At 43.7% G+C, this 27,403-nt stretch overlaps 1 protein-coding gene across 5 annotated transcripts in view; it reads right to left on the reverse strand.

The window, feature by feature from the left end:
- fcho1 (FCH and mu domain containing endocytic adaptor 1) overlaps nucleotides 1-27,403 on the reverse strand; it is a 78,044-nt gene that overhangs the window by 10,044 nt on the left and 40,597 nt on the right. For 3 of the 5 annotated variants that reach the window (XM_087830612.1, XM_087830611.1, XM_087830614.1), the window contains 15 exons: nucleotides 22,728-22,802; nucleotides 20,018-20,159; nucleotides 19,677-19,829; nucleotides 16,309-16,413; nucleotides 13,644-13,742; nucleotides 12,916-13,012; nucleotides 12,662-12,779; nucleotides 12,552-12,576; nucleotides 9,455-9,515; nucleotides 7,320-7,513; nucleotides 6,992-7,010; nucleotides 6,804-6,860; nucleotides 4,629-4,680; nucleotides 3,899-4,023; nucleotides 2,702-3,757 (listed from right to left, as the gene is read on the reverse strand). In XM_087830612.1, the coding sequence (XP_087686738.1) occupies nucleotides 2,702-3,757; nucleotides 3,899-4,023; nucleotides 4,629-4,680; nucleotides 6,804-6,860; nucleotides 6,992-7,010; nucleotides 7,320-7,513; nucleotides 9,455-9,515; nucleotides 12,552-12,576; nucleotides 12,662-12,779; nucleotides 12,916-13,012; nucleotides 13,644-13,742; nucleotides 16,309-16,413; nucleotides 19,677-19,829; nucleotides 20,018-20,159; nucleotides 22,728-22,802 (2,378 nt within the window). The remainder of the gene's footprint in view (nucleotides 1-2,701; nucleotides 3,758-3,898; nucleotides 4,024-4,628; nucleotides 4,681-6,803; nucleotides 6,861-6,991; nucleotides 7,011-7,319; nucleotides 7,514-9,454; nucleotides 9,516-12,551; nucleotides 12,577-12,661; nucleotides 12,780-12,915; nucleotides 13,013-13,643; nucleotides 13,743-16,308; nucleotides 16,414-19,676; nucleotides 19,830-20,017; nucleotides 20,160-22,727; nucleotides 22,803-27,403) is intronic. The other 2 variants (XM_087830615.1, XM_087830613.1) reach the window with 2 other exon arrangements.

Raw genomic sequence — 27,403 nt, forward strand, 5'->3', positions numbered from 1 at the left:
ACATAGCTGTGTCGCTAGCGATCACGTAGCACATCATTATATAGCAGCTAGCCCAACTTCAGTAACCCTACAAACGTCACTGCTGTTTAGTTTTCTGTCTTCATTCATGTTGGAAGTGATAGCAGAGCTGTACGTTTGAATTCTTTCAGAAATCTCTCAGTCAGAACATACTATATCATGTTTAGGTGGAAGCTAGCGAGCTAACTTCCTGCTAACTTCTAACTCTGTTAAATGTAATAAATTCTGTTTTCATGGATGCCTGGATGTTAAACTTAATTGTTACACCTAGTAAAGCAGCAACGCTGATCCTTTTATTAAAGATGAAAGATGATGCCGCAGTGTTCGTTTGACTTTGGGACCTGAAGAGGCGGAGTTTAGGACCCAGATTCCTCGTGTACGTTTGAACGGCTGTATAAATGTGGCAGCCTCTGGCGCAATGTTGCCAACTTAGCGACTTTGTCGCTATATTTAGCAAGTTTTCAGACCCCCGTGAAAAAAAAAGACGTGAACGCGCATATCGCTTTTACTCTCAACAAGCAGCGGGTGCTGTAACGCAGTCAGTTCTTCTTTTACTCTTATGCTGTTTTGTGGATCAGGTTTAAAACTACTTATAAACACACACACACACAAAGTAACTCCACCAGAGTGCCTACTTCGGGTCACTTTTGCCGGTCCAAGCCCGGATAAAGGAGCAGGGTTGGAATTGTGACATTACAAAAAACAATAATTGCTAAAAGAAATTTAATTTGTAGTTCTAAATAAATTCTAAATGCATTTAGGACGTTTTTTGCTCACTTTATGTCTCGTCCACGATGTTATTTCTCTCTCCAGCAGCGTAGGTTACAATTACGTTAGCATGACCAATTATGCAAATTAGGTGATGACGTCATTTAGCGACTTCTAGCGACTTTTAGGACAGCCAATAGCGATTTTCCTTACTGAGGAGTTGGCAACACTGCTCTGGCGTGCGCACTCACAACAATGGCTGAGCTTAAATGGAGTCATGTGTGGACATATTTTACCTCCACAAACAGCCAACACATGGTTTGCGATACATGTGGCAAGAAATGTATCGCAAACCTCGTCAAACACCTCAGAGTAAATCATATCACAGAATATGACGAGCTTATGTTGAGGCGAACTGAGAGGAGGACAGGGACAGGTGCTGCTAGGGCGAGACAGACGTCTCTCACGAGTCCTTTAGTGCTGCAGGCAACGTGTTCAATTAGCGCACAACTTCAGTTTTTTATTTCTATATGATGAATTCTGCATTATTAAGCGATAAGAACAAGTAATCTGATGTCCAGTAATCATTATGAAGCTATAATTTGAGATACAATAAATAAAATGTATCGGATCAGTATCGTTGATACCACCCCGAATCTTACTTGGAAATCAGTGGTATCGCACATCACTACCTGAAACAGACGGAGTTTAGGACCCAGATGACTCCGCCAGGCTCCTGACTCCGACGATCCATCAGGCGCTGCGGCTTCGTAGCTACCAAAGTCGCACTAAAACATTTGTGACGGATGTCTGAGCGCCGTGTAGCTCATAAAATCGGTCGAGGTCAGTAAGCACAACCAGAATTCACACATAAGGCGCACAGACGATATTACTACTATCTCTACTTTTAAGATTAGGCTTCAAACTTTCCTTTTTGCTAAAGCATATAGTTAGGGCTGGACCAGGTGACCCTGAATCCTCCCTTAGTTATGCTGCAATAGACGTAGGCTGCCGGGGGATTCCCATGATGCATTGAGTTTTTCCTTTCCAGTCACCTTTCTCACTCACTATGTGTTAACAGACCTCTCTGCATTGAATCATATCTGTTAATAACCTGTGTCTCTCTTCCACAGCATGTCTTTATCCTGTCTTCCTTCTCTCACCCCAACCAATCACAGCAGATGGCCCCGCCCCTCCCTGAGCCTGGTTCTGCTGGAGGTTTCTTCCTGTTAAAAGGGAGTTTTTCCTTCCCACTGTCGCCAAAGTGCTGCTCATAGGGGGTCATATGATTGTTGGGTTTTTCTCTGTATCTATGAAGCGCCTTGAGGCGACTTTTGTTGTGATTTGGCGCTATATAAATAAAATTGAATTGAATTGAATTGAATTGAATATTTGAAAAAATTAAAGGAGTTTACGTGCGCCTTATAGGTATGGTACTTCAAAAAAGGCCCCACATCAAAAGTACCTGCTGGTTAACTTTGTACTATTGTCTACTTGGCTAAATGTATTTTATCTCAGCGTTTATTTTTCTCCTGTGAAAAACAGTTTTAATCAGACGCAGCCACCCTGCAGCCTTAATGACCAATCAGGAAGGCATAACGTGCTATTAAATAATCAGACTGCATAACCTTCAACGTGAAATAAAAGGGCTAGCCCACCTAGAAGGGCCAATCACAGCGAGAGTCTGTGAAGCACTTTTCTTTCCAAGTGGAAAACAGCTCACTCTTTAATCTGTGAGCCAGAAAACAGCACAGGTGACACGAAGGTGTTACTAAACCCAGTATGTGCATATTCATGCTTCATTTTTCTGACTACTCTGAGAAGAAACTGATTGCTACCTTTGTGACTAATTAAGGAGCGCCACAGACTGAGGCTGGAGGACAGCATGACTCTTGCGTTTACTGTTATAATGAGTACTGGAAATGTTTTTTAATACAGGAAGTAGAAACTTTGTCTTAAAAGAATAAAGCAGCACCCTTACGAGAGCTGACACTGCAGGACATCTGTGTGCTGAGATCCAGACAGTCTTGATCTTTGTCTGTTGAAAAGCAGAGATCCTCCTGGGGCCCCGAATGCCTCGTGAGGGGAGGGGCGTTCCTGCGCGGCTCACCTTCCGATGATCGGTGTTTTCTCCTCTCTCCGCCGCCACCTTCCCCTTTTCCGCTTGCTTCTTGTGATTTGGAGCCGTTGCCTTCACTAAACGGGTTGTGGAGCGAGTTCCAGTGCGTGAGCTCCTTCTTTGGCTGAGCTGACGGTAAAGTGTTCGAATTGGCGTCGAATCCGAGTCTGGTGTTGCCGGCAGAGCCGCTGCCGCCGCCGCGTGGGGGAATCCCCCCAACAGCTGCCGCCAGCGACGACTGATGCGTCGGGCTGCCGATCATTGTGATCGCAAATGGATCATCGGAAGAAATGGGAGGCGGGAGGCTGCGATCCCGCTTCCTCTCCCTCTCTTTCCGATTGGACGAGGAGGATGAAGAGGAAGAGGAAGTGCTTGGAAGTGTCTTGGTGTCGTTTAAGGTAACGGAGAAGGGGTCCCCTCGCAGATCCATTCCTCTGCCCTCCTGAGCAGTGCGGGGCGGAGGGCGCGCCCAGGCGTCTGACAGGTTTAACGTCTCCTGGGCGACGGTCCTCTCAAAGGCGGCGAGGAAGGGATCCTCGGGTGGGATGTGTTTGCAGTTCCACACTGATGACTCCATCTCTGGTGGGGCGAGGGACTGAGAGAAGGCGGGGAACCGCACCGACGAGGGGTCCTTATCAGGGGGAACGCGCGAGGGGCGCGACGGAGCGACAGACCAGACGGAGGTAGGGTCATCCTGCGGGTGAGGACTGCGTCCGGGGGAGTGGTCACGGAAAGCGGAAAGGAAAGGGTCCGACGGTCGACCCCGTGTTTGCTCTTTACTCTGCGATGCAGGAGGCCAGGCCGCCCAGCCTGCCGGTTCGGGGGAGGGTCCGAGAGGCTGATGGGAGGGTGAGTCGAGGCCAGAGTCCTCAACGTTCTCCGGAGACGAGGAGTCGGAGGAGAAAGCAGCATCTACAGCACATAATCAACACATTAGTCGTGGGAACGAGACAGAATTTAGAGCTTTTATTTTCAGGTCGTCCAACAGTCCCGTCTCTTTGCAATCAAAGAAACAAAACACAACAGTTAAATGAAAGTAGCGTGTAACCTCACATTCAGAGGCTCCAAACGTGCTCTGCTCTCTGAGTTGGTCCCGGCTGTCGAAGCTTTTGGACTTGAAGGCCGATTCCAGCGGCGGTCCAAACAGACTGTCCGAGCCCGACGCTGTCGAGCTCAACCTGATGCAGAGCAGCGAAGAAACGATAAAGAAAATCAGTGAGAGGGACGGAGGGAGGTTCTCTGTCCGCGTACCTCAACTTCCTGCCAGAGGCTAAAGAGTAGCGTGTCGGTGAACTCGTCTAATCTGGCGAGCGTGTGCATGCGAGCACGAGTGCCTGTCCAGTGTGTAGCCCCGCCTCTTGCCCTGTGACAGCCACCCTGACTGGGTAAGAAGCGTAAAGGTGTGGGCCCAGTGCCACCCGGTCTCGCGTATCATTCGCGCCCCTGTTTGAACTAAAACCTGCATCACAGTGACGCTATTGCGTTGTCACATCTGTCCACAATCATATAAACACCGGTCGAACACGACTACATTTAGTGGTAACAAGGTAGAAACAATACAGGCCACACTACCACCGAGAAAAACAGTCGTTTCATCTGAGCGACGGAGGGGAAAGGACGAGGTGATTAGACGAATGAGCCTCACATTTAATCGAGCTTGCAAAGGTAAAATGAGATGGAAGAGGGTGATGATGCCATTTAACCTCCAAAACTGTGTCCCTGCCCTGCTCAGAGGCAGATTTAAAGCAGGTAGGAGATGATGTGAAGGGCAAAGGTAGCTTACCTACTGTGATCGGGGCTGGAGGTGGACCTGCGAAGGCCCTCCTGCTCGCCATCTGTACAGACATCACACAGACACACACATCATTACGACACACCGGAGGATGCTCCCCAATCTGGACTAATCAGCAGCACGCTGTCCTTCGTCAGAGCTTCTCAGAGGCTGGGACGGGCTGACATGAGACTACATGAGACACCCCCCCCTCGCCATTACCTTCTCTGTAATAAATACCAGCAATTAGCCGGGTCTCACTGAGCTCCAGCCAGTGCTGCTGCTACTGCACAGTAACGGCTTTAATCAGATGCTGATCATTAATCCTGCTGCCTGTGGATTTAAGAGGGAGATTCCCCACTGGTGGAGTGCAGCAGGTTGTAGACTCCCACTCGAGCCTAACCTCTGACAAAATAATGAACCAGTCTGCAATAAAACATGCTTCGGAGCAGGAGCAGACTAACGACTGGTATATGCAAGGTCAACCAAAGAAGAGATTTTCTGCCTAGATCAGATCAACCTGTCTGATGATGAGTGCATCTAAAATTTAATGTGCCATATGACTGCATTAGCAATAAATTTAATAACGCTCTATATCAACAGTTACACACTTTATAGGATTATATTTGTTCACAGATGTTGGCAGCTATCAGCGAATAGTTATCAGCTATTTTGAAACAAAAAGACTTTTTATCAAAAGCAAATGAACTGAACAACAGAAAATACAAATGCTATTTATGGTCTCCTCACAACAATGATAAGAAAAATAAACTGAGCCAATATGGCATGTTTGTTAATACAGAGACACATGTTAATGTGATCTCTGGTCTCCGAGTGTCCAGCATTCAGACCTGAGGACTCATGTGAGAGAAAATCTGCTCACACAGACATGTGGAGCCAAATACTGTCAATAAGGCCTCTGCAATGTTCTGAAGACAGTTAACCTTGTCAGGTAGTGACGTCCAGCAGGTGAACATGCAGCTCCATGAACACGCACAGCTGTGGATTCCAGCTGCGTTTGTAGTTCTGCAAACTTTGACCCCACAGAGTCGAGCTTTTCAGTTCAATCAGCTGCATTTCGATGTCGCATTAACTCAGCCAGTTAATGCGACACAAATCCAGCTGCTGATTAAAGCTTCTGGTTTGATCAGAAAACATTGGTCCAAACACCTGAAAGTCCTGAAAACACTTTGTGAATTCTGTCTCGAGTCTACGGATGTATCCGAGTATTTCCGCGGTGCTGATGCTGCGCTGAGCCGACAGCTGCTGAAGCATTTGAAGTGAAAAACTGCCAGCTAACAACGTCCCTCTCACCGGTAGGTGAAGTTATTTTTAGCCAATTACAAGTTGAGTCTGGTAGTTGGGGTTGTTAGCTAAGATACCGTCATTAAGAAGCGGCACAACTAATGTGTCTGTGAGCTAATTTGCGATGTGCACCGCTGCCCATTTATTTTTTAATGCACCTTCTCAGATTAATTCACTGCGTGTCGTGCACAGGGCTGCACTGGGACAAAACATCGGCCCGGGCATTTTGACTAGAGACCGGCCCCCCAGGTATTAAAGCCATAAAGCCTTTGAATGAAAACGCTGTGGTGACAGTGATGTACAGTCTTGTTGGTATATGTATGATTTCTATACATTTTACATCAGATAAAAACTTTGGTTGTAAGATTCAGATAATTATTTATTAAAAGTGAGACATTTTAAATGAGAATAAGAAAGTATTTCTTTGTGCCCCCCTTTCACTGTTAATCGACCAGCATCTGGCCAATCCACCACCTTTCATTGTTTATACCGTTACAAAATAATAATAATAATAATAATAAAAAATCGGCCCACAAAAACGAAAAATCACCATCCGGCATTTGCCCGGTAGCCGGTGCGCGCCCAGGGTTGCAGACCCCTGGCCTTAGACAGAAACACAGAGAGATGCTGCACGAGGCAGATACACAGATGATTCTGACTCTTCTACACTTTTCATAGCAGCAAAAACGAAGCACATCAACCTGAAAACACTCTTACAGATGTAAACAGAGACAGAACTGAAATTTAAAAACGATCAAGTGCCTTCACTGTCCATTAATCTGTCCATTATTTTCCCCAATAAGAAATTTATCTTTAGATCTTTATCGTTTATTCTGTGTAAATAAAGGATTGGACTGGATGTCTGGACACTGAAAGACTCACCCCTGCGGGAGGCGGCGTCCCCGTCTTCTGATCGGCCTCCTGCGGTACTCGAGTTTCCTGGACACACAGTTAAGATATGGCACTTTAAACAAGTTACAAGCAGAGGTATTACTGCACACCAGCAAGGACTGAAAATGTTTTATTTAGTTATTTTTTAAAGCAGTTTAAATGCCAACATTCAAACTTACTGGAGAGATGTCGCTTGACCTGAAAGTCGAGACAGAGAGAGAAATATTCAATATATCGAGCTATGAAAAGGGTAGGAGCTGATATTCTGCTGGGTGTTTTTATTATTGTCAATAAATCCCATGAAAATACTGAGAGGAACAAAGCTTTAGCTTCTTAATAACTTTGTGCTCCACGGTTCCTGCTGATAAACATCAAAGTAGTCGTTTCCAAAACCTCATCATATTGTCTCTTTGTGGGATTTACTAAGAGTACGTCTTCAGACTGTTTTGAGGAGGGTTAACGAGCACATCTCAAATAGATCCTCATTTAAAGGAAATCAAAGCCAACCTGCTGCTTCGGCCCTCTGTTGGGTGGCAGCGTAAGCGCCCCCACGGTAGCTTTGAGCTCCTTCTCCGTGGCTACGGCGCTGCTGCGATTGCTGCTGGCCACCGGTCGGATCTGGATGTGGAACTTCTTGGGCTCCTCGTCGTCAAAGTCTGAATCGCTGGAGTAAAAGTTGGTCTCCTTCTCCTCGGAGCAGCGTGGAGGAGGGTCAAGGAAGAAACTACGTGATGGTTAAATGACACAAAGACTCTGCTGTTTTTAATTTCAGTTAAAATGATCCACCTGAGACGTGAGATTTCAAAAACACGAACAGGAAAATATAAATAATTAAACCGGGAAACACTTCAATTAATTACAATCTGAACAAAAACACAACCAGCAGCAACGAGAGGCCGACAGACGGACATGATGAACATAAGCAGGACCGCCGCTTCCTGCAGGTAAGTGGTGCAGAACTGTCAAACTGCCACTTCCTGCCACATCATTACCCACAAGAAAAGCCACACCCCCTTCCTCCTCTCCTTCAAACTGCACATGAAAATGCTGCGTGCACCTTCAGACTCTTCGTGTCTGCGGGGAGCTCAATGGAGAGATGGCGAGCAGCCTCCTCACATCCACTCACGCTGCCACCAAACATGAACGCAGCCGAGCCGAGGAGCAAATATGAGGCGGCTCAGCTTAACCAAACTCCAGTGAAACAGGATTAGTCACACGAGTCTGCGTCTACGGTTAATTTGAAAACGTCGCAGACACGTTGGTTAAACTCCATCTCTCACCTTCTGATTACATCCATCCATCTTCATCCGCTTTATCAGAGGCCGGGTCGCGGGGGCAGCAGCCTAAGCAGAGAGGCCCAGACCTCCCTCTCCCCAGCCACCTCCTCCAGCTTATCCGGGGGAACACCAAGGCGTTCCCAGGCCAGCCGAGAGATATAATCTCTGCAGCGTGTCCTGGGTCTGCCCCGGGGCCTCCTCCCGGTGGGACATGCCTGGAACACCTCACCCAGGAGGCGCCCAGGAGGCATCCTTGTCAGATGCCCGAACCACCTCAGCTGGCTCCTTTCGATGTGGAGCAGCAGCGGCTCTACTCTGAGCCCCTCCCGGATGGCCGAACTTCTCACCCTATCTCTAAGGGAGATGCCAGCCACCCTTCAGAGGAAGCTCATTTCCGCCGCTTGTATCCGCGATCGCGTTCTTTCGGTCACTACCCCCAGCTTCTTCTTCTGATTACAATCCATTTAAAGATCATCGTAATCCTTCTCAGGTAAGGCGTCTCTCAGACTTCATGCAGGAATCTCAGGGTTATCATTTGTTGTCGCGCAACTTGAGTCGAGCTTTCCTTCGGTCACAGCAACGAAAGAGACGCGAATCATTTGGAGCAGCGATTGTTCTTGATCCTCGTTATATTTGTGCTCGTTCACATTTAGACCCAAGACTCAACAGGAAGTTTATCGAGATTTAGTTGATCAAAATCGCCGTCATTTACTCTCTTGGAGAGTTTCTGAGCGGTGCTCGGACTAAGTTAGAAATACTAACGGGGAGGGCGGGAATAAGACCCCTGCTAGACTTAAACTGTGGACACTGTGGTTCATGGTCATTACTGGGCTGCTAAATAAAGACTTTTATGACATATTGTGGACATTCATCAATTAAATACGGGCATGAAATTGAAATATTGCAGACATAAAAAAGACAATAGTGGCTGTAAGAAGCACTCAGCCTCTTGGGTTGGAAGTGTTCGTGTACTGAAACTGTTACATTAAATCAAAACGTTAATGTTCCAGAGAGAACAGCTACAAAATGATCTTAATAAACCAAAAACTAAATAAAAACTCCTGAGAGGGCGAGACACCGCAGACGGGTGACGAAAACAAGGAAAGATTACAGACGATTCTTTAGGACACAAGTTATTAAAAGTTACTCTGAGCCATCGACTCCCAGTAAGGCAACGTGTTAGAGAAGACTCGCCTCCACATTTTCAGCTCATTTCTAAACATTTTCGTGAACACTGAGGCTTTTCTGTGGCGTCTTTGTTTGCCACGTATCTGGATCATCAGTTATTCTTTATTACAGGTTCAAAACAGAAATATTCCTTAACGGTCTTTCCTGGCCCTGAATGCAGGAGGAGCAAAAGGATATCGTTCTGAGTGCTGTCAGCTCGGATGACGAATCCTTCGTCGTCTACTTCCAGGGGGGAATTCTGCGGGAATGAATGGGAACATACGCGCACAGAGGAGGGAGAGAGGGAGGCAGACACCAGCTGGATCAGAGACAAGCGGCTGATATCTGACACAAAGAAGTGTTTTGTCACACGGTGTAACTGAGCACTCCGGCCTGTGCGCACTGAGAGCTTTCCATTAGTGAAAAATATGACTAACTACAGCTGCTGTGCATTAAACACATTCTTGCCAGCAGCTCGCTGAAGCAGCTCGCTGAAGCAGCTCGCTGAAGCAGCAAGAGCATTTTCAAGTTTGACGGAAATCGTTTAAGCGAGGCCGGATGTCTGGGAGCGAAAGCACAATAAAGACGAGAGGAAATCCAAACTAATACCTCGCCAACATGGGAGCCGTTATTTTTAGAGCGCGGGCTTATTATTAAGATGATATTTCATTACACGCGGTTTCAACAAACAGACCTCTGTGGGTCAGCCTGAGATGACAAGTGTAACCGAGAGCGCCGATGTGTTTTTGAACAGCATCGCAGGGAAAGACGATCTAATTAAGGAGCAGTCGAGTGATCTAGTTAATATGACGAGGTTATAAAAGTCACATTAATAAGACAAATGCAACTGCAGCCACGTGCCGTAGATGTAAAGATCAATGATTTTACATTAGCACTCATCGATTACACGTCGGCCTGCTGTTGGGCTCCACGTCACCCGCTCAGCATCAAACATATAAAATCAGTGATAAACTCTAGAAAGTTAAACATGAAGAATGAGCCGTTTTTCTCGTTTCTTTGAGCTCTGCGTCCATGAGGTCGTGTTTGCGGCAGCGCTGGGATGTGTCGTCCAGTCTGTGAAAACTCGTGTTTACAGGCAGAACCGATAAAACGTGGTAGAGCTGCAGAGTGGCGTCATCTTAGCAAACCTGGCCTGCACCAAGGAGTTCAAGGTTAAATGAAAGATTTATGTGTAAAAAAAAGGCAAAAAGCCTTCGAAACTATGATTATTACAACAAAGTACTGTGTAACGTTTTTGACCTCTGACCTCTCCTTTAAGGGAAATGTGTTGATCTGAAGGTCAAAGTGTTTATCCTGTTATATAAAACACAACACACAGGGAATGATGCACGGGGATTCCTCAGATCATGTTACTTTGAACCTTTGACCTTTTCTTAACCCTTTAAGACCTACCATAGAACCAAGTCCGCCAGAGCTTATATTATATGTTTACATGCTGTGGAGCCATTTTTGGGAGCATTTCAAGTTGCTATACATCAATACAACCATTATAGCCTAAATTTTAATAATATGTATGAATTAAGTGCATAGTAATTACATAAATTGCAAAAAAGTGCAATAAACTACAAAAAAAATTGAAAATCGTTTTTGTTTTTTTAACATATATTTCTAGTTAGAGAAATTTAAGAGGCTTATCCCTCAAAACTGTAAATACAAAAAAGTTGCACAAAATAGTTTCCCACCACAGGAAATTTCTTTTGAGTGTCTTCATAGTTTTATTTTTGAAATACACCAATTTTTATACACTGCAGGAAAAACGAAAATAAATATTATAATGCAAATTTGCAAAAAAGCAGCATATGCATCAAAATAAACTATTTCCAGCAGTGCAATATGAGTCCTAAGCATCCCAGAAACCACACAGAAAGTCATAAAGTCAAACATAACTTTTAAAAACACCAGTATAGGCTCATGAGGCCCGGACGGTAAAAAACTACATTTCCGCGAAAATGACGTCACTTCCGGTTTCGGGCAGGTCATGGTGGACATGCGAAAGTTCGCGCTGACGTCTATTCCAACATAGGAAGTGTTATGAACAGCTGATCAGATCGGCAAAGCCTGTTTCTGGAATATTATGTTTTTGTTGCTGCAAGTGCTTTTTATGCAGTTTTTGCAAAGCTATATGTGGAAGGAAACTGTGACCGAGGACAAGCTGATGGCATAAGATGTAAGTACAACTCCTCTGGCTTCATATGCAAAAAAAATTATTGCGCTAGCTCACGTGGTTGCAGAGCTACCGGGATTTAAAAATAGTTACGCAAAATAGAGCGTGCTGCTCTGACCGGTTTTAAAGGGTTAAAGGTCAAACTTTCATAAATTGTCTTTTATCCTTAAAACATTCTTCTGCCTTTGTTTGTATTGGAAATATAACATTTGACCTCTGACCTCACTTATACATTTAAGATCTTATTTCTTCATCTCTAAAGAAAATCTGGTCAAGAGAAAGAGAATAAGCTGCTCAGCTAGTTAGACTTAGTTATTCACGCCCAGTTACCTACAGATAACCACCGCAAACTTCTTAAAGTTCATTTAACCTCCCAGGACCTGCGTCCACATACATGGACGTCACATTTTGGGTTATTTAGACCAAAATACTCAATTTTGCTTCACATGGGCCTGATATCCACTTACGAGGACTTTATGCTGCCACGGTTTAAACGAGTATCCTCATATGTGGCTCTTATTTTTCTTAAAAACAAAAATAAGGTAAAAAAATAAATAAATCTGGTAATTCTTTGTTTTTATGTTCTTGGGCCCCAATCAGCCCAAATATCAAAGAGAAATTAAAAATGCTGTGGAAGAGTTCGGGTCTTAGGAGGTTAAAGATAACAAAACAAAATGAAAATATCCAAAAAAATAATAATTTCCCCTAAAAAATAAACAGTTTACTTATTATTCTAATCATAACCTTTAAATAAAACACAATTTCATATCTAAACTTTAAGCAGCCACTGATTTAATTAAAGTCCATTAATCGAGAAACTAAACCTGTGTAATTAGATTACTCTCCGTGTTTTCAAATCTCAGTCTGCTGGACGACACTGTGGCAGCGACCACAGGCCGAAGCTACACACCTCTCTGTTTACAGCACTTTGCGTACCCTCACGTGGAGCGCTGCACTTCCCCTCTGGCACAAGTTTGTTCCCAGAAGTACCGAAATAGACCGAGGAAACCCCACACTGTCACACACACACACACACACACACACACACACACACACACACACACACACACACACACACGAAGGCCTTTAAACCTTTTGTGAAACACTCACCAGAGCCTCGGTCACGGCCGAATCGCTGCAAATAAGACGAACACGCAGTGAGTCAGAGAATCCCTCAGATACTCGATGTGTATTATTGGAGCATTGATGCGCACACTCACGCAGAGTCCGGCTCTTTGTCCCTCTTGCCCAGACCTGGTATCCTGAAGGCTTTCGCCCGACTCTTTTTCCCTCCTTCGGGCGCCAAAGCTGTCATGTATTCCTCAAATCCAACCGCAGCTGCATGAAAATCACACACACATCCATTTAACCAGTCACAGTTTGCCTCTATGAATCAGCTTCTGCTACTGTTATGAATGTGGGTGAACTTCTGCAGCTGAACGTTTCCTCCGAACTGGACTCGAGCTCACAGTACCTGGACGATCTTTGCCCGTGCCCTTCTGTTCAGCAAATTTCTGAATGAGGTTTTCGATGCCGATGTTCTCCACGTTCTGCTTGAATTCTTCGTGAACCTACAGTTGAGAAAAGCAGAAGGATTTATTTGGTTACTGACCCAGACCCAGGACACGCTGGAGAGATGTAACCTCCCCCAGAACACCTCACCCAGGAGGCGTCCGTGTCAGATGCCCGACCCACCCCAGCTGGCTCCCTTCGACTCTGAACTCCTCACTCCATCTCTAAGGGAAAGGCCAGCCACCCATTGGAGGAAGCTCATTTCTGTCACTTTTATCCGTGATCTCGTTCTTTCGGTCACTACCCACAGCTCGTGACCACAGGTGAGGGTAGGGGTGTAGATTGGCCGATAAACCGAGAGCTCTCTCTTCACCACGACAAGCCGCTACAGCGTCTGTGTGCTGATGCGTCACTTCCTGGCTCTAATTTACCCACAAACACTGTTTGTTTAAAATAAGCTGCACATAAAAATCCCCCCAGCAGGAAACAGAGCACATGCTGTTTATGGTCATACTGGGAAACGCTGGAATCACCATTCCACCTCTGACACATCTGCAAGGACACCTAGCGTGCGGTCCACTATCACCGGCTGTCACCACAAATCCTGAAGCAGATTTGTGGCTCTGCTCGCTTCTCCCACCGAGCTTTAAACAAACGTGACTCCAGGAGGAAACGATGAAAGAAGCGTACCTGTCCCACCTGGACGTGGGTGTCTTCTATGGAGTGGGAGTAACCTTTGATGAGCTGTTTCATCTGCCGCAGATGAGCCTCCTCGATTTCCTGAAACTTCTGCTCGAACACACACAGACAAAGATGGTGAGACAAGAAAAGCCTTTGCTTTACGGCTCCAAAACCCTCGTGTGAGGTTAAAGCTACTTAATCCAAATTACTCCAATAAATAAGCTTCTACTTTAAAACTGACAGTTTTGTTGCTTAAGTATGTAAGTTCATTATAATCGAAGGTATTTGTTGTCTGGACTAGCTACAAAAGTAGCCTTTTAGCTAACGCTGGTCGCTTTTAAATAAATTAAAAAACATTTCCACATCGTGATCGTGGGGCTTTGTTTTTTTCTGCATTTCAGGCAGGCAGTACACTCTTCAAACTCGACCTTTATTCAATAAAATGGAAATAGCCTTTGAAAAAGCGCCGAGCTGCAGCTGGGCGGTCAGCCAGCTACGGGGGCACCGGCTCGCCAGGTCGTTAAAGCCGCGATAATTCGAGAAGATTTAGCATTTGAGTTTGATCTGGCTCTTTATTCAGCCAGCTCATTTGTCGCTGTCTGCTTCGGGGGAATTGTCTTGATTTAGGGGAAATTGGCTTTCGGTGGAGAAGCAAGCTTATGAGCAAGCTTGTGCCAGCTCCTTTACTCCAATTATACGTGCAAGATCTGGGCTTGGAGAGCAAATATGAAATACTGCTGCTGTCAGCCTCAGGCGGAGTCCTCATTTCCATCTGTACTGTGACACGACTCAAGGTTTCACTGCAACGCTTCAGTGTATGTAACTGGTTTCTCCCTGAAACATCACAAACTGCTCTGAGTCTGAACCATCTCTGGTGCATTTGGTTTAGTTTGGCAGTGAGTTTGTGGATAACTACCTTCAACAGTCAGTCGAATAATCGTTTAGGATGGTCGTTGCCAAAGTGGTCCAATCAATAACTCATGCCTCATCACCAGAGATGGCAGTAACGCGTTAAAGTAATCCGATTACTTTTTTCAAGTAACGAGTAAAGTAAGGGATTACTATTGCAAAAATGTAATTAGATTACCGTTACTTTGCCGTAGGAACGCTGCGTTACTGCGTTACTAAAACCGTGATTTTTTGCGAGAATGTCTCATGACAGTGACGTAAGCGAGTGCGACGTTCGTGACAACAGCTGTGTGCAGATCAACAATGGATCATATATCGAGTGCAGAGAGAGTATGAGCGTGCAGCGTTTAAAGCGTGGAAGTACTGACCTTACTTTGAGTTTGATTCCATAAAAAGTGACAAAAACATTAGTGTCCGTTGTGCGTGGGAAGAAAACTTCTTTTTACAGCGAAAAAAAACCCTAAACTTCCAAACAAGCACCGAGTAGCTACGACGTAATGGGAAACTCACAGAGAAACTCGCGGATTCTTCCACTGACCGCTGCACACCTGCACCAGGGTAAACCTCCGCCTACCCCACTCCTGCTTTACAGGTGAAAATAGAGCAACAGGACCGCTAGTCTTTGACTTTATTTATTTTCTGCTGTGTTTTACTTGCATCTATTTGAAAGACTGAGTGTAAACACACAAAATATTTTATTTTATGTGCTGGAATGTGCAGAAAATAGGTTTAAATGTTAAACTAATTTCTTCCAGTCAGAGAATGTTGCAGATAATTAAATTTTTGCTTGATGCATAAAGTTAAAAGATTAAAACTAATAAAACAAGTTTTAAAAAGAGACTTTTCCATTTGATTACATTTTGTATGATGATTATGTAGAAAAAGTAGAATTGGGCTGAAAGATCTATCACTTTATCACCTATTCAGGTTGTAAATCGTGTTTAATTACTTTTGAAAATAAGTAATCAGTAAAGTAACGGGATTACTTTTTTGGGGAAGTAATCAGTAATTAGTAACTGATTACTTTTTTCAAGTAACTTGACCAACACTGCTCACCACTGACTTTGTATCGTGTGAAGGTGCGCGTCTGTCAACTGCATCAACAAGCAAAATGCAGCTTTAAGCTTTTCCCTAAAGCCGGTGTTGTTTTTGGTGTACGTCACGCTGCCCTCGGCTTCTCAGGGGTTTCATATTTACAGTTCCTGCAGGAGGAATGTGCGTGAACACACACCGCGTGCAATTTCTTCTTCTCTTGGTCGAATTAAAAGGCGTGAGGATTTTGATCTTATAAAAAGCAGCCTTCCTCCACCCGGACGACTGTCTCCTGACACGTTGTTCTTCCAGGTACTTCCTCATAATTACTACCAGACCTTTTCCTTCAGAGCTATTACAACAGATAATTGGTCGCTGAGATTCCTGTCGCCATCTCAAATCTAAAACACAAAGCCGCTCGACGGGGTTTGTTGAAGATTTCCATGGTAACAGCAGCAGTAACCATGGAAGTGCAGAGCCGGTGATTAAAGGTAACGAGCAGGGTTGCGGGATGTGTGCACAGGTCGGTGGGCGTTTAGGAGTCGGGGGCAGAGGTTTCCTTTTTTGGGCAAAGCAGGATGTAGGATGACAAACGAACAGATAAGAGCGAGTTCTCGTGTGGTGGGAGGACACGGAGAGAAAAATCCAGCCCGAGAGAAGCAGAAATGCATAAATCAGTAAATCAGAGGGTGGGAGAGAGATAAAAGTGGCTTTAGGCCCAGCTGGAGCTGACCTGGGCGGACTCGCTCATCTTCTGCTCAAACTCTCCTCCCACGCGGTTGTACTTCTCGATGCACAGCGCGAACGACTCGGCTGCTTTCTTTGACTTCAGCTCCGCCTAGTGAGGAGAAAAAGGAAAAAAGACAACGGGCCCTAAATACTGACCCTCGATCACAAGACGGACATAAAAGTAAATGAGTCCATAAGAGAACGAGACAGATTTGTTAATAAATGTCTGCAGCAACGCTGGAACACATCAAACATGCTCAGATTATGTAACCAGTCATCAACTGGCTGCAATAACAACGACTTTGTTACAACTTCTCAAATATGACCACGTGCTACTTTTAAAACATATTTATGACACTTTTGAGTGTTGACCGTCGTTAAAGGCTCACCTGTGAGCTCTCAGTGATGAACTCTGATGGCAGTTTGAATCCTACTACGATAACTACAGATTAGTTTGTGTGTTCAGGTTCTTTCTTTCTAGCTTGCTTCAGAGTAGTAACCCGTCTACACCACGAGCCTTTGAGCACATCCCTCCTTCAACACGACAAGCAGACAGACACGGGAGTCTGAACCAAAGGAACGTTTTTTGGATTGAAGGCTTACGGGCCGGTAAGTATCCTGAGTTAAACGGGGATTTTACAGCTTTCTTATAAACTTTATTAGCAGTTATGTCACCACGTTTCCCCTTTTTGTTCTCTTTGTCAGATTTGAATTAAATTCTGGTGAATCTTCGTCCTCTTTTACCTGCCAAGGTTTTAAAGACATCTCCTGTTGGTGGCATACCGGTGTGTTCACAGACTGTTTTTAATAACCTTCACATAAACAAAGTCTTTTGAAAAGGGAGCGCCGCCTTAATTCAGTTCAGTTCAGTTTTATTTATACAGCAACAAATCACAACAACAGTCACCTCATGGTGCTTAATATTGTAAGGTAGACCCTACAATAATACACACAGAGAAAAACCCAACAATCATATGACCCCCTATGAACAGCACTTTGGCGACAGTGGGAAGGAAAAACTCCCTTTTAACAGGAAGAAACCTCCAGCAGAACCAGGCTCAGGGAGGGCCTTGAGATTAATAATAAGTCAGTTAAATAAATCTATCATAATACAGTACATTTTAACATAATGACCTTATGTTTATTTATGTCTTTTAACCATTATTTCAAATTCAAAGAATCCTGTTTGAAACATTTATTAAACTTATAGAATTAAATTTCTGCTAGTTGTTTTTTGTTGCAAAAAGTCTAGTATAATAATATTTAAATTTACATATATTTTTCACGTTTTCAATGCCAATTTTGTGTAATGGCGAAGTTTCCCACTACCCGTGAATGCCTCTTTTTTTACGTCTCTGGCTGACTCCTGAATCTCCGCCCACTCTCTGCTCGATCCCTGCCGGTAAGCGGTGTTTCTCTGTCTCTCTTCTCTGAAATGAAATGTCTATAAGCTGTTTGAGTGATTTACCCAGTTGTTGGGAGGATTCAGGGTCACCTGGTCCAGCCCTAACTATATGCTTTAGCAAAAAGGAAAGTTTGAATCTTAAAAGTAGAGATAGTGTCTGTCTCCTGAATCCAAACTGGAAGCTGGTTCCACAGAAGAGGGGCCTTGGAGTTTCTGGGTGTATAAACCAGTACGTATCCCTCCCAAAGAGCACCTCAGACAGAAGTGCGATGAATCCAGGAAGCGTTTCTTCTGAAAGACAGCTGTGCATTTAGTTTGTTCGGCCGGCTGCTCCAGGATTCTCTGCTCCCATCTAAACCTCATCAAAACGCAGTTCTCTGACAGGTCTGACAAGATTATTAATATACGAGTTTTAATGAACTTGCACGCAAATATATTTTAAATGTTAATTTTTACAGAACTACCACAACCTGTGGCCACAGAATAGCAAAGACTGTATACGAAAGACAGCCATATCGGCGCTTTGACTGCTGCCATGTTAGTTTTAAGGAGACAGAAGTGACCAAATGATTAAAAACATCCAGCAAACAACAGCCAGGTTTACCAAACTGAATCCATACAGTGCACGGGAGTGAAGCACAGAGGCACTGACATATTTAGATAATTTCTTAAAATATAAATAAAAATATTCCAGTATCCAGATAGATGAATAATAAATAAAATCATCTATAACACAGCTGCAATGATGAGGAAACTACTTTTCCACCAGGCTGTATGCATCGGATGCATTTAATGTGTAAAGTTGGGCATTTTAATACCAAGATCTGCAGTTTTTCAAGGTTCCTGCAGCCATTTCCTGACAAATAACATTTTAGTTGGTGTAAAAAATAAACCAGCTTGCAGGAGATGAGGGATACAAGCCTACAGTGTCAGCTGCAGAGAAGGACAGACCAGTGTGTACAGCTGTGGGCAGCTTATAACTAGACAAAGTCAGAATAGCCGTCATATCAGACCTTCTGCAGCAAACACCCACACACGTACAATCTACTGATTATCAAGTGTTTCCCAAATTTAATCAGACCAAACTTTATCTGTGATGCTGACAAAGACACTGATGCTGATTTATCACTAGATCCTGAGAAATCCTGTCTGCATAATGAAGATAACTGATAATTATGACTAATTAATGACAGTTAACTGACCATACTTATGTTCCAGTATTTTTTTTAATGCTGGCTGTTTTTATTTTATTGTAAAGATATTCTGTAATGTTCCTGTTATTGTATACTCTTACATTTGTGTTACTCTGTGACTTAATGAGTACTTTTTGTGGACATTTCTGCACCTGAGAAATGTTTTTGGTCTCGTCACGGCTCTTTCTAACGAGGCTAGGTAACAGCACAGACTGCCATTAAGTACCAGGATGAAATGTTTTGACCCACTACGTGTCCCTACGCTGGTGCACGCCAACGCCCGGCCTCACGTGGTGAGGACATGCAGGCAGTTCCTGGAGGATGAAGGAACCGATACCACTGATTGGTCCCCACCCTGCCCGACCTAAATCCAACCGAGAGATCTGATGTGTTTTCAAACTGTTCCTTTATTTTTTTGAGCAGTGTATTTAGGTAAATATTCTTCAGTTGATTGAAACTCGAGGTTGCTCATTTCTTTTCGAGCCACGCTTTCAGTTTATGAGATTTTCCAAGGCCAGCATGAAACATGTAGCCTGGCTCCCTCACGCTGCTGCAGAGCTTCTCTATCTAGTTGATATTTACTTAAAACAAGAGATTTTTCATGCTCGAGACTTAACATCACCCAGGCATTCATGTTTTTAAATTACTGAATCGAATTCAAACTTTCTGAGCGAGATGATGCTGCAGCAACAACAAACCTCTGCAACAACAGAAATATTTCATTTCATGCGACACTTTGCGGTTAGTTTCTGCAGTGAGAAAGGTTAGGCGAACCTTCTCCAGCTCTTTCTGAGGACCTCCCTCCTTCCTGAGTCGATCCAGCTCTAAACATTTGGCGTGGTAACCCTCCTTGGACTTCTGAAGCTGTCCGCTCTGAACCTGAAGCACCTGCACCGCCTCCACCGTCCCCACCATCTCCTCCTTAGTCTGGTTGATACACAGAAACATGCATAAAGAACAAAGCCTACATATGGACATACTGTACAGGGGATCATATGCAAATGCACCAATTACATGAAGGAAAGATGGTAACTGGATATTCTCTGAGAAAAGAGTTGATCAGGACTGGCAGGACTGGGTGAAGTGGGTTTTTTCCCCTCACTTCAGATACGTACCTTGCGGTGAATTTTGACCTGCTCGTCTGCGTACTTGTTGATATCGCGGATGAGATCGTTGAACTTCTTCATCAGCTCGAGGTGGCAGAGGGCAAGTTTGTCTGAAGACACCCTGAAAACATCCCACATGGGAGCAAAAGTCCTGGAAAATATGCAGATAGGAATAAGAGATAATCAACATGTAATTCCACTGTTGTCCTAAAGACTCCTAAGAAATCGTTGACCACCGAGTATTTCATAGGTATATTTGTTCATGTTGGGCACCATATTAAATCGTTTTTATCATCACTAACAGGACTAAATGTTTCCAAGAGTTTTATGTGTTAGTAAAATTACATTTGCAGTTATTATTTTACACAAATTTATTCTCATTTTGTTACTCAGAGATCACTGAAATTGATTTGCCTTCAAACATCAAGCATAACAGTCTGTCTAATATTTTGTTGGTCCCCATTTGGTGCCGAAACTACAGAGCCCCGCAGGGGAAAGGTTTTAGCCGCATTCTTCGGAGGCCGCTAGCTCGAAGCCGACCGGGAGGTCGAGGCACGATGTGCCGGGAAAGCGGTGTTCCTCCCGGCTGTAGTATGTCTCGACCTCCCGTTAGCTTCGAGCTAGTGGGTGTCAGATCTCCGAAAACGTCGGAGCACTTTTGCAAATATCTGATGTCTTGTAAACCGAGCAGGTATCTGACGTTTACACAACTACATTCACGCCTCAAAATATCTTAAAAGTGTATTTTGTGACCCAGAAAGAGTAATATTACAACTAAGTAGCTGCCGCCATTGTTGGAATTCAACTTTTGCGAGATCCCGAGTTAGTTTTGCGAGATCCCGAGTTAGTTTTGCGAGATCCCGAGTTAGTTTTGCGAGATCCCGAGTTAGTTTTGCGAGATCCCGAGTTAGTTTTGCGAGATCCCGAGTTAGTTTTGCGAGATCCCGAGTTAGTTTTGCGAGATCCCGAGTTAGTTTTGCGAGATCCCGCGTTAGTTTTGCGAGATCCCGCGTTAGTTTTGCGAGATCCCGCGTTAGTTTTGCGAGATCCCGCGTTAGTTTTGCGAGATCCCGAGTTAGTTTTGCGAGATCCCGAGTTAGTTTTGCGAGATCCCGAGTTAGTTTTGCGAGATCCCGCGTTAGTTTTGCGAGATCCCGCGTTAGTTTTGCGAGATCCCGAGTTAGTTTTGCGAGATCCCGCGTTAGTTTTGCGAGATCCCGAGTTAGTTTTGCGAGATCTCGCAAAAGTCAGTCTTAATTTTTTTTTCTCCCATGTCCCTTGCGGGGCTCCGTACCGAAACAACCCTGACCCATCGAGGCGCAGACTCCACTAGACCTCTGACGGTGTGCTGTCTGAAGATGTTAGCAACAGTAAGTTGGGAGGTGAGGCCTCCATGGATTGGGACTCGTTTGTCCAGCACATCCCACCAACAATTGACTAGACTGAGATCTGGAGAATTCGGAAGCACCTCAAACTTGTTGTTATGAACCTCAAACTATTCCTGAACCATTCCAGCTTTGTGCCTGTGAGCATCAGGGAATACGTTTCCCATGAAAAAGTGTACATGGTCTGCAAAAATGCTTAGGTAGGTGGTACGGGTCGAAGTAAATCCACATAGATGGCGGGTCCCAAGGTTTCCTAGCAGAACACTGCCCAAAGCATCACACTGCCTCCGCTGGCCTGATGCAGATAGATAGCAGATGAGGCACATGCATCTGATGATCCATGTGATATAAAAGAAAGTCTTCTTCCATTACTCTGTGGTCCAGTTCTGAAGAACATTGTTGGCGCTTTCAGTTGTGGACAGGAGTCAACACCCTGACTGAGCACCGACTGCTCTGACACATTTGATCAGAACCAGCATGAACTCTTTCGTCTGTTGATGGGACCACACAGGCCGGCCTTCACTCCCTACACACATCAGTGAGGCTTGGCTGCCTACAACCACGTCGCTGGTACGTCTGTTCCTTCCTCGAACCAATTTTGAGAGACACTGACCGCTGCAGACCAAGAACATCGATGGTATGGCTGATCGATGTATGTGGAAATCAATGATGCAGGGCTCTCACAGCCCTGTCTGACTAAAACTAATCACTGACCAGAGTGTGCAGAAGTGAGCTTTGTTGCATATATAATCACAGCAGTGATGCTGGACTGCAACAATGTAGCACGGAGTATACATGCAGCTACCAGACGACACAGTTTAAAAACTAAACCTAAACTCTAAATAATGCCAAGAAAACTTTTTGTTGTCTTATAATGTGAAGTAAAAAACAAAACTCAGCTTATTTGGTTGTGTTTTGATAAGATTTGATTGACAACAGCCAAACAATCCACACACTCTGAAATATGATCAGCACAGCAAAGTATTTCCAAATGAGCCAAATCAGCTTTAAAACAAACAAATACAGAAAAACTTTTGAACCAGACTTGTGTCTTCATGTCCAGTGATTCAGTCCTAGAAGGTAATTATACATACAGATATCATGCATCAAAGAGTAGACGACATGACTGGAACGATATAGGCTGAATGGCATCACAAATGTGGGCATTTGGTGCCACAGATGGTGCTCATCCATATCTCATATGCAGCCATATGACCATTACATCTATAATTACCAAACCAGCACCTTCTGGGATATAAAATCTATACAGTAATTTCCTGAACCCCTTCACAGGACGCTGTCCTGTTGTTATATATCTTACATGAGGTACTCACCCTTGTGGACTTCCATTGCTGGCCATTTTAGCTAGTTTACTCATTGATTTAGAGTAAGTCTCCTCGATAGCAGCCCTGTAGGGAAAAAAAGTGAGAAAAACATATATGTAAGCATGAACAGGACATGTGGCTAGACTAATTTTATATCTCATCCACATATGCATATATGCTGCGCACCTTTTCTTAGCCTTCCTGTTATCCTAATAGCATGACAAGAAGACTAAAGATGCGCAAACCCCCTGAAATGTAAATTAATCTAAATACCCTTTAGACCGATAAACCAAATGCACTCCAGTAGCGCTTCCTCACAACGCCATTGCATCAGCTAATGGCCTCATATGTTATGCTCTCCATCTAGAGCTTACTTTGGCCCAGACGCCGGGCATCTGCCTCCTGAGTCAGAGTCTGTGAGATAAAGATTAATTTTCATCGGTGTTGGGTAACTGTTACAAGGAGCCACATTTAAATGATGAATAGATGTTTACAAGGTTGGCCATAAAACTTTAATAACCATCTGTGGACCCTGAAGGGACAGCAGAGGAACATCGATCCAAATATCCCGAGAACAGAGGAACCTGCTGCAGCTGAGTCGTAAACAAACAGACTTATCGTTGCTCTTCGTCTCGTGCAGAGAGTTTGAATCATTCTGACAAGTTATTTCTTATATCTTAAATTAAACTGACCTTTTTAGGCATTTGATTATCTAAAGGATCCAGTTCTATTCTGTAGGAGGCCAAAGACGAGGCTTGATTTGTGGTAACAGGTTAAATGTTTGATGTTTTAGGAGTTTCAGAAGTGGTTTATTTTAATGGAATCTCACATTAGTGCTCCTTGTGAACATCTGTATATCTTTGGATACTAAACTGCACCTATTAAAAATTCATGGGGGCTCTATTTGATCTGTGTCGACAGCATGTATAGAGAATTAATGTTACTGTTGACGGTCGTGCTTTAACATTTTGTTTATTATTGTTACTTTTTATTAGAAATGCTTAAAATCTGTTTTTAGTTGTTTTGCTTTGCCCAGCCTTCCAGGGCTCGTGGTTCCCATAAAGATGACCAATTATTTTTTAAGTTATCACAGTACACCTATAAATGACACCTGCAGGAGCTGCTCAGTCATGGAAGCTCCCAGTGCACAGACTGTGTGCTGACGTTACTGTCAGAGGAGGTTTGTAGCGTTGGAGACTTTGACACACTGTGCGCCTCGGCGCTCTGTGACCTCGCTCTGTAACTTCATGTGGTCTGCCACTTTATGGCTGAGTTGCTGCGGTTTCTATTTGCTTCCTCGTTGTAATAACACAACTTACAGCTTATTGTGGAATATCAAAGAGGGAAGAAACAAACGGGCTGCCATCCTATTCAGAGATGGGCAGTAACGCGTTACTGTAATCCAATTACTTTTTTCAAGTAACGAGTAAAGTAAGGGATTACTATTGCAAAAACGGTAATTAGATTACCGTTACTTTCCCGTAGGAACGCTGCGTTACTAAAACCGTGATTTTTTTGCGAGAATGTCTCATGACAGTGACGTAAGCGAGTGCGACGTTCGTGACAACAGCTGTGTGCAGATCAACAATGGATCATATATCGAGTGCAGAGAGAGTATGAGCGTGCAGCGTTTAAAGCGTGGAAGTACTGACCTTACTTTGAGTTTGATTCCATAAAAAGTGACAAAAACATTAGTGTCCGTTGTGCGTGGGAAGAAAACTTCTTTTTACAGCGAAAAAACCCCTAAACTTCCAAACAAGCACCGAGTAGCTACGACGTAATGGGAAACTCACAGAGAAACTCGCGGATTCTTCCACTGACCGCTGCACACCTGCACCAGGGTAACCCTCCGCCTACCCCACTCCTGCTTTACAGGTGAAAATAGAGCAACAGGACCGCTAGTCTTTGACTTTATTTATTTTCTGCTGTGTTTTACTTGCATCTATTTGAAAGACTGAGTGTAAACACACAAAATATTTAATTTTATGTGCTGGAATGTGCAGAAAATAGGTTTAAATGTTAAACTAATTTCTTCCAGTCAGAGAATGTTGCAGATAATTAAATTTTTGCTTGATGCATAAAGTTAAAAGATTAAAACTAATAAAACAAGTTTTAAAAAGAGACTTTTCCATTTGATTACATTTTGTATGATGATTATGCAGAAAAAGTAGAATTGGGCTGAAAGATCTATCACTTTATCACCTATTCAGGTTGTAAATCGTGTTTTTAAAAAGTAACTAAGTAACTAAGTAATTAATTACTTTTGAAAATAAGTAATCAGTAAAGTAACGGGATTACTTTTATGGGGAAGTAATCAGTAATTAGTTACTGAACAACTGTATCTAACTTAAAGTCTCTCAGTACATAATTCTATAATAAATGAGCACTGTGATGTTTAGTAACTAATTAGCTCATTGAATGATATATTTATATTTATTTAGACAACCGTCGTCTATCCTCAGACTCCAAGCTCTAGCCAATCAGATTGTCTTCCTTAAAGTAAACACAATACTATGCAGAGAATGCAGAAACCCTGATAGTGTGGCTGAAGGGTTGTTCTGGTACTTTAACCGAGTGTTTCATGGACTCTTATATCAAAATGACCTTTCGGGAAAGTGGCGAGAGAGAAAGATCGAGAAAATTTATCAGGGCAATTGCCTTGCCTCCATCCTGCAGGATCACACACGGTTTCACCCACAGCGCTATTTCATTTCCTGACTGCTGATTTGTTGTCTGCTGCTTTCCAAGCAGATAAGTGAATTTCCCCTGTGAGGAATGTGCACAGCGCTCTGAATCAATGTCAGGATTATATCGCTGGTCTGACAGTGTGCTCTGTACGCGTTAGCATCCAGCTGTGAGAGCACAAACTCCTCATTACTCCCCTCAGTGTGCTAACTGCAAATCACAAATGAGTTGACAGAGGATTTGACGTTACACACTCTCAACTTAGTTTTGTGTCAGTGTGCAACTGTCCTGTTTTTACATCCCAGACACGATGGCACCACCAGCTATTACTGATTCGTAGATGGCTCATGCTGATTTTGCTAAGAAAAATAACAACTAGATTTCATCTGACTGATTTATTTAAGTTTGCAAACCATTTAAAAAGGTCCTAAAGACGTGCATTGGGTCTACATGCATAGTAACCGATTAAAAAAGTGGTAAACATGTACACAAGGAAAATATTTTGTACCGCAGAGCTCAATTTAATTTTATTAATACAGCACCAAATCACAACAACAGTTGCTTCAAGGTGCTTTATATTGTAAGGTAGACGCTGCAATAATACACACAGAGAAAACCCAACAATCATGTGACCCACTATGAGCAGCACTTTGGCGACAGTGGGAAGGAAAAACTCCCTTTTAACAGGAAGAAACCTCCGACAGAACCAGGCTCAGGGAGGGGCAGAGTAGAGGTAAATAAGATTATCTGATTGGTCTTTCATTCTAACATAACCTTGTTTGTCTTTTAATTATTAGTCAGCCTTTATCTACTTTGTTGCAGTATCGGGATAAAAGGAAAAGGTGTCTCGTGTCCAACGGCCTCTCTGTGATGCAAGATTATCCCAAATCAACTAAATGCAGAACATCCTGACTCACACCTGACTCTCCAAACGTGTTTATCTGCAGCCTCTCTATGGATCTGTAAATCTATGAGATTGTTGGTTGAAGAAAAATCCCGCTGTGTCAGCGCTGGGGGAGTCAGGTGAGGAAGCTGAGCAGGTGTACACAGCAGGCGACTTCAGGTGTGTCTCACTAGTAGAAGCACTCTGGTTTATGTGAGGGTGCTCGATTGAGTGTACAAGGAGAAGGCCACATTACATTAAGTGACTTTCTGTTTATTTAATGGACAATAACCTGATGAATTTGAACATGCACACCACAGGGAGGTAAAAACTGTCACAGTTAGGTGTAAATATATACATCTGGATACATTTTTACCTGTTTCCTTAAACACATTCCAATTATTGTTATACAATAGACGTGTACAAGACGTCTAGACTCTCAGCTTTCATTTAGGGGCACCCACACTCAACATGTGCCACCCTCTTTTTAAAGGGACCAGAAGTAATTGGACAATTGACTCAAAGGCCATTTCATGGGCAGGTGTAGGGAATTCCTTTATTATGTCACTGTTGATTAAGGAAATCGATCACCTGGAGTTAATCTGAGGTGTGGTGCTTGCATTTGAAAGATTTAGCGCTGCTGAACTCCATAACGCAGACTTGGATGTCCACGGAAGATAACGGTGGTGGATGATCGCAGAATTATTTCCATTAACAACAGCCAACCAAGTAGTAACACTCTCCTCGAGATCGGCGTATCGATATCCAGGCCTACCGCAAAGAGAAGACTGCATGACAGTAAATAAGAGGGTTCACTGCAAGGTGCAAGCCACTCTGAGGTGTTCAGAGACAGACTGTCTGCTCAAATACAGTCAAACTGGTTGGGCGGCGTTTCATAACACAGATCCTGAGGAGTTTATTAAGGCAAAGAAGAGGAATATTCTTGAATGGCCAAGTCAGTCACCTGATCTTAACCCAGTTCAGCGTGGATTTTACTTGTTGAAGACTAAACTTCACACACAAAGGCCCACAAACAAACAGTAACTGAAAGCTGCTGCAGTAAAGGCCCAGCAGGAGGAAACCCATCATCTGGTGATGTCCATAAGTTCAAGACCAG

This window comes from Neolamprologus brichardi, chromosome 17 (genome assembly GCF_056152115.1).
Source record: "Neolamprologus brichardi isolate AB-2024 chromosome 17, ASM5615211v1, whole genome shotgun sequence".
Classification (NCBI taxonomy): Eukaryota; Metazoa; Chordata; class Actinopteri; order Cichliformes; family Cichlidae; genus Neolamprologus; species Neolamprologus brichardi.